The following is a 7,266-nucleotide window of genomic DNA, read 5'->3' as shown; positions in this document are numbered from 1 at the left end:
AACCTGTCGTCGTTTCTGTCTTCTAGTGCATTGTTAGTGTTATCTTCCCTAATTATCAAATTATCTTTTCACTGGGACATTTTCCATTGACTTCTCTTACTCATCAAAATCTACTTTTACAGTCACCTGTACTTTCAGAATGTTAAAAATCAGGTTTTTGTTCGAGCTCAACCATTCAGTTCAAGACACCGGCAGTTGTATCCTACAACAAACTAGATTCTGGACACCTTGGAGGACCCTGTGGCCAGACGCGCTCGGAAAAGACTCTGTAATCTGTCGAAGCAAACCGTGATGCTTGTGCTGCAGGTTCCCTTCTGGAATATGTCGTCGGGCATTAAATGATTTATGTTCTCTATGGTAGACTCTTCATCACCGTCAGCTGTAAGAACCGCGTACTTGTCGTACAGTGGTGGTAGTTTCGTTCACCGATAATTTGAGAGTGGGGTAGGTAGCTGCGCATTGGAAGCAGATAAATTGGAAGCTGATCAATCGGTGCGTGAATACAGGACTGCCGTGGACCGTTAAGTGAAGGAATTGGGAAGGGAGATATGCATTGAAGGCAATAGTTTGGGTGCATGAGCGCCACTGAGAGCGTGACTGGGCGATGTGTGACATGATTCCTAACCATTGATGAGGCCCTTTTCGGGGTCCAAGAAGACGGCAATGACCAGCGCATGTGGGTTTACTGATAGACTGACTGGGCTGACACCAGACGCTTATCGTATTCTCCCTACTTTCTTTCAAAACAGTACTTTGTTTTAGAAAAAATAGTAAGGGTATACCTTCAAAATGCACCGGTATTCTTCTTGGAGTGGATTCCAATGAGCTAGTGATGATGTCCTCTTTCATCATTTAGGCAATGTTATCGGTTTTTATACTGAGTCCAACAAAAATTCCAGATTTTAGGCGTTTGTTGTAAGGGACCTTAAGAGCAACCTTCAACAACAAATAGCACGCATTCTTGAGGGCAGGAAATTTTATTTAATCTGCATCTGTAATCTTATTCTGAGCAGATCTACTGGATCATCCGGATGGGAGACATGAAAGCTTGTCAACTAGTTACCAATATTTTTGTCTGGACTTTGGTGTGGATGGATTCTCTGCATATTTTTTCGTGCCTCACTCTGGGTTTGGTAGCGGGGCAACAGGTCTTTGGGAGGGAAAGATACTAATTACTCCTCAGCTGTTTCTCAAAAAATGCCTGTTATCGAGAGTAAATGACTAGAAGGCCACCATTTAAACCGGTTTGCTCAGATAGCAGTTCTGTTTTTTTGAAATAAGAGTGAATAGATGTAAAGATGTGCTTTTCAAATCCACGACTCTGGTAACCAGAGGGGTGATGTTATACAAATAAATGACTAGTGAAAAAGTAGATAAATAAACTGACCTTCTTGTACATTTCGGTTTCTTGCAAGCTATGAAATTTATCCAAAGTCATATCATCGAAATATCCAAACCACTAAAAAAATCAACGAAATCACAAAAATCAGCTTCAGCACGTACGGTAAACGATCCGCTTGTGGAAAAAATATACTATGAAAAGTTTTATCTAAGCGGCGTGTGGGAATCATTTATTTGATGCAAAGTGAATAACACGCTCGTTCAAATACGCAAGACTTCCTCTGCATGGAAGATGCATCGCATGAAGAGTCGTACTACAATACATCCCTTTTTTCACGTGGAACGTTGGTATTCACATAGGATTCTTTGGTTGAATCATTTGACGCCCTCACAGATTCGGATAGCTATGGACTGTTTGCGCAGAGCGTGGTGCTACACACACAACCCTCGACTCAATGGAATAGGATCGGCGGGCGAGCACACAGTGTACTTTTAGGAGAGCAAAGTCCACCTCTTAGAGCTCGCTTAGTAGCACAAAAACAATATCAAATCCTTGTATAGAACTAATCCGGCTCGTGAAAACCACAACGATCTGATCACAGCTGAACATGAAGTCTTCTGTGTAAATCATCTCGATGTGTCAGTGTACGCAGATATTGGGTAGCATCAATCCATCGACCATGGTAAGGAAGTTTCCAGATGCGTCTGTTGCACACAATCTTGTGACCTTTTGCGTAGTCCCAATTGGGAATTGAACGGTTAGACAGAGTAACAATTATCTAAACAACTAGGCACAATTTTGTCCAACCGTAGTTAATTTTTGAGGAAGTAATCAGAAAAACTAGTCGTGAACAGTTCCAATACGGAAACCAGTGATTTTCCGGCGACCTTTAATCAGTGACTCTTAACTACGTTAGACACAACTTCCTAAATCATAAAATGCTTTACAATATATCTTCGTTTACTGCAACCTTTCTCTTCTTTTGCCTGGTATTGCCAGCAAACGGAGCCATATTATTCTTCACATCAAGCTTTTTCTCATCACCGAGCATCACATCCTTCCTTTTGTGACACGATAAATTTAGTTCTTTTCTCAGTTTATACATGCTGCCTAAATTTGATGGTGCAATCCAAATGAAGTGACATTTACTGGTTAGGCATTTAGTCATGCGCAACCCTCAAAATGCCCATCCATCCTGAGGTTGAGGCCACGTGAAATTTAGACAAGATTTTGCCTTGGAGAGCAATGGTCGCTAGACAGAGTTGAGAGGGTATGTTGATACTCCTGTGAATCAACGGTGAACAAGTTCAACCTTCCTTGTTTTCTGACTACGCACGAGTAAAATGGCTTACACCTGTTTATTTTGACACCGTTTCGTTTTCTTGCTGCTCGTCTTCCCCCCGTTTCGTTCCTACTTAAGGTCTGCTTATCTCTCAGTGACTGATGTCAATATTTTGTTGTCTGTCATTGCCTGCAAGTTCGTCTCGATTGCACCTATTTTTGAGCGCCCACTGCAATGGAAAAGCGGGCCGACCGGCCAGCCAAACGCGTTACCAGCTACACCGACCTGACGCCCGGAGCGGCTGATTATTTTGTATTACCCATGTATCACGCCCGTAGCCTTTGCTGAGCTTTGTTTTAAACGGACGAAATCGCGCAATCTGACCTGTCACGCGACACGAGCGGCTGCGTCGACGCCGACCGAAAGACAGTCCCTCACATTCCGAACGTACTGACTCCTGCGCCGTCACCGCCAACTCACACTGTCAGACTGCCCCTATATAAATCCTTGCTGTGACAGTGACTACTTCCCGCTCCTGCAGATTGCGTCATTGTTGATTGTACGTTTTCTTAATTCATGATGCTTACTAATCCGTTTTTCTGTAGAACCAGTTCCTGTCAGTCTTCAATATATCATCTGCTGCCCCACGTCTGTCTGCTCCTATTGACTACTGGCTACGAACTGTGTATAATCTAATAGTCGCAATCGTCCTGTGAGATCCGTAACCGTCCGGATCTTACATATGTATTATTACATAATCTATTGGTGACCTAAAAGATCGAATAATTCACAGGTTGCGTGAAAATTCGACATGAGGATTCGTCACTCGACAAGTCAGTACCCTGTTGATTGTGTTGTGAATTACATGACTGAATGATGACTGGCGCTATATCCTGCCTGACTGCGACTCAATCATACTGCTTATTAGCGTCTCCTAGTCGAACTCTTTATTATTCGACTACAAGGGGGAAGTCGTGGATACAAAACTCACTGGGTTTTCTTGAGGTGTGCATCACGGACGGTTTCCAATGAAGTTGAGGCCGTAGAAGGCTTTCAGACTTTTCAGGATACATCAAATTCGTTTCCAAAGTCTTCTCATACTACCAACCAAATAGGTTTTCATTTAGATTGTTGGCTATCGATTTTGATTGGAAAAAGTTCGGTCGCACTGCAGTCGCTGTTTTTAATTTGGCCATTCACTCAGTTTGATTTTGTTTTTATCACGCCGTCCATAGCGAAAATTTACTTTCCATTTCGAAAGTGGCTCAAATGAAATGTGACTTTGCAAGTAGCAAGAGCCATCCGCTAAAGCTGAAACTATTCACCGTCGAGGAGACCGCAAAATGACCTGACGGAAGCACTGATAGAATCGAAAAAAATCGCCTTTAACTCACCTATAAATCAAGTCAACCAAGTATACACCTTGTTACTCCTCACCACTGAATATTGTCTCACAGATTCCAGTTTTGACACAAAAAATTCACTCAAAATTTTGTAACCAAGTTTCAAGTGGTTATTCGTTGAAACATTGAAAGTTCCAATTTGTACAGGGACGAATAATTAGGAAGAAACGAGTAGCTCCGGCAGCCTTCCATATGACAGAAGAGTTCATCTTGCAGCAACACTTTTTAGTTGGCATGAGAAACACTCACTTCCACTTCTGGCGCTCTCGTACTCACCTCCCCGTTCTCGTTATTAAGCAGTTATTTCATGAATGGCAAACTTCTCTCGAGAAAAGGGTTACACTTGGTATCTCTGTATTACTTCAATTTAATCGAAATTAGTAGAATCATGGCCTGGTTTTCTGAACTGCTATAAGAAGTTCAGTGACTTCACAAATTTCCAGGAGTGCTATTAAAAATTCGGTGCTGGTGAAAGGAGGAGAACCATCCCCTGCGATGTCATTTATTGAAAGCACCAGCTAAGCAACCACAAGCTATTGGGCAGGAGAGTAGACGCCTCATATGCACACCGTTTTTGGAAACTGAACGTTCTCACGCGTCTTCTTGAACTTTCATCAATATTCAATCGCTGTCGCACAATTGTAAGTATACGCTATAAAGCAGTTCCACAAGTTTCGTAGTAAATTTCGCCTTCCATTGGACCCCGGATGACACGACCACAGACCACGTACACCGTAGTAAGAGTATTAGTTCTTATCCCACTCCAGACCTAAGTAGGCTAGCTCATGTACTACTCATAAGGTTGCTGAAATTTCGCCCTTCTTCGGGCTTATCGCTAATTTCGCTCGCTAATTTCGTGCAATTTGGTTTCAAGTGGAAAATAAGGTTGACAGAAACTCGGGAACTGCGCCCACCTGATGAGCCCCAAGGAGGGCGAAATCGTTCGAGGCCTCTCGACGAATTTTCTGCAACCTTATGAGCAGTGCATTACATATATACATGTTTCGCGATACTTGGAATGTTGTAGCGACTGAAACATGAGACAGCCTGGTGCAGCACATTCAGTTACCTGGAAACATCACAAAGGAGAGATTCAGCTTGGTTCCAGATGAGTCTCTCGAAAAACCAAATTAGTTGGCTAATCAGTGTATCTCGCTAGGTTAGTTGACGTTTACTTGACTTGCCTTATTGCTCATAGCAGTTTGATCAATACCAATTCATACTATAGAATGGAAATGCGAAACGCATGGTAAAGACGATTACTTGCTTTTCCGTTACATTTCTTCTAAACTATGTATTTTTATCTCTTCCTTCGCACTCAAAGTTAGGAGAATACAGTACGTGACAGCGGACTGGTTGAAAAAAAGTTAGGCAAAACTCAGTTACTTACTCACGTAGAATGCTTAATTTACAATCCCGTTTGCACTATGTTTAAGGTTGCAAACTAATAGATAAATCGTTCGTTGTGTCTGACGTCCGTTTAATTTCACAGAACTTCCTTGCATATTTTTCGAATGTATTCCCTTCGAATAGTGCATGCGAGTTAATCTTTTGGAGTTTGTCTGCATTCTTGGATTTTTAGTCTTGACCAGTGATGAGTAAGATGACACAGTATCGCGCTCATAATAATAGCGTTGCCACGCTCTAAAGTGTTATCGTCCGAGTTGTCGGCTAATGGACATTCTTTGGTCACCTGGTCACTGCTTTCTAAGTTTTTCACACTGTGACCATCGGCTAATGGACATTCTTTGGTCACCTGGATTCAGCGACTGTCACTGCTTTCTAAGTTGTTCACACTGTGACCGTGCACGCGCACCACCAGTAGAGAGCAAACATTAATACTAGGGCAGCAGCATAGTTGAAGGCACTTGCGATGTCAAAGCTAACAATTGTGGACAGTTTCGGTTCACCAAGACTGCGAAATTGCAAACTCGATGAATCCCGTTGTGAATGGTCGGTAAGAAAAAGTGTCATTGCTAGACAAGAAGATCTTAGCCAGGCTTTGAAATCTTCACTACACTTTCCATCTATGGACAGATTCAGCAACTTATCGTTGCTAATGAATGAAGGAGGATGCTATGCTATTAAAATTCATACAACCATGAAAGTCTAAGGGCCAAATTTCTTTTATTCCTCATCCGTGCAAAGCCGGGCTCACATACTGGAGTGACGCCAGCTAATCGTGCGCAGGATTGCAACTCACTGACAGTACTGGATTTATGCACCAATTTACCAGCTCGCGCGTGCAATGCGCAGCTACTTACCCCCCAATCATCGGTGAACGAAACTGTGGCAGCTACAACCATTGTACGACCAGTACGCGGTTATTACAGCTGATAATGATGATGATGATGAAACTGGATTCAGGAAAATGACGGAAGGGAATCGCGTATGAGCCTATATATTTTGTTTGACACACTAAACATCAACCAGGGTACATAATCAGGAATGGCTTCGATTATCTTTCGAACATTTAGCCCGTCCACAAGTGCACACAAGTGGTTGAGCGACCAGTATGCAGACTTTTTGTGAGTGGCGCTGAGCTATTTTGCTACGCCTGCATAGTAGCTATTAGCTCATTTCACTTTTGCCATTCACCAGAAATGAATGTTTACCGTTCTCCGTTGGAATTCTGATGAGAGTTGATCGGATCTCCCACTCTGATAAGAACATATTCTAAGTCCTCTGCATCGTTTGTCCACACTAGTTGCCAAATACGTGCATCTTCAGCCGACCGCTGATAACATATCTAAGTGTGCTGACTGCGTGAAGGTAATTAGGCTGAAGTCTAGCTACGTGTCTCACGTAACCATATTACTGAAGATCTTGTCGTGTGAGGCGTGGTGCTCTCTCAAATCACAGTTCTTCGTGTATGTCAATGAAGGTTCAGCATATGCTGGACCAATACGGGTTTATTCGCACTTTCTCGTCAAACCAACCCATTTTTTAAAGCTTAAGTTCATTTCATTGCAAAACAGAAAAAGGCTCTTGTGTTTCCAGCTTTCATAATCACTCCGCTGCAATCTCCCATCCACTGCGATAAGGACGAACAAACGAAGTAGCCGCTTTACCATTTCTTTGGTGATCGCCTATCATTAGCACATTAGACTTTCTGTGTATTCCTTGCAATGCTAGTTGATAGAATACGATGACTGTTAATCAGCAGGACCAAATCATAAAATTGCTTATATGTGCAACAGTTCGTGACTCGAGATCCGACAGTTCCATTCTGCAGTGGA

General features: G+C 42.6%; 1 protein-coding gene across 1 annotated transcript in view; it reads right to left on the bottom strand.

Moving 5' to 3' along the window:
• Nucleotides 1-7,266, bottom strand: part of T265_08176 (hypothetical protein) — a gene marked incomplete at both ends in the record, with an annotated part of 30,906 nt that overhangs the window by 2,924 nt on the left and 20,716 nt on the right. The window contains one exon of the mRNA XM_009173901.1: nucleotides 1,388-1,459. Within this exon, the coding sequence (XP_009172165.1) occupies nucleotides 1,388-1,459 (72 nt within the window). The remainder of the gene's footprint in view (nucleotides 1-1,387; nucleotides 1,460-7,266) is intronic.

Source organism: Opisthorchis viverrini, assembly GCF_000715545.1.
Source record: "Opisthorchis viverrini unplaced genomic scaffold opera_v5_211, whole genome shotgun sequence".
In the NCBI taxonomy this organism is placed as follows: domain Eukaryota; kingdom Metazoa; phylum Platyhelminthes; class Trematoda; order Opisthorchiida; family Opisthorchiidae; genus Opisthorchis; species Opisthorchis viverrini.
Note: the sequence above shows the minus strand (reverse complement) of the source record. Positions and strands in the feature narration are given on the sequence as shown.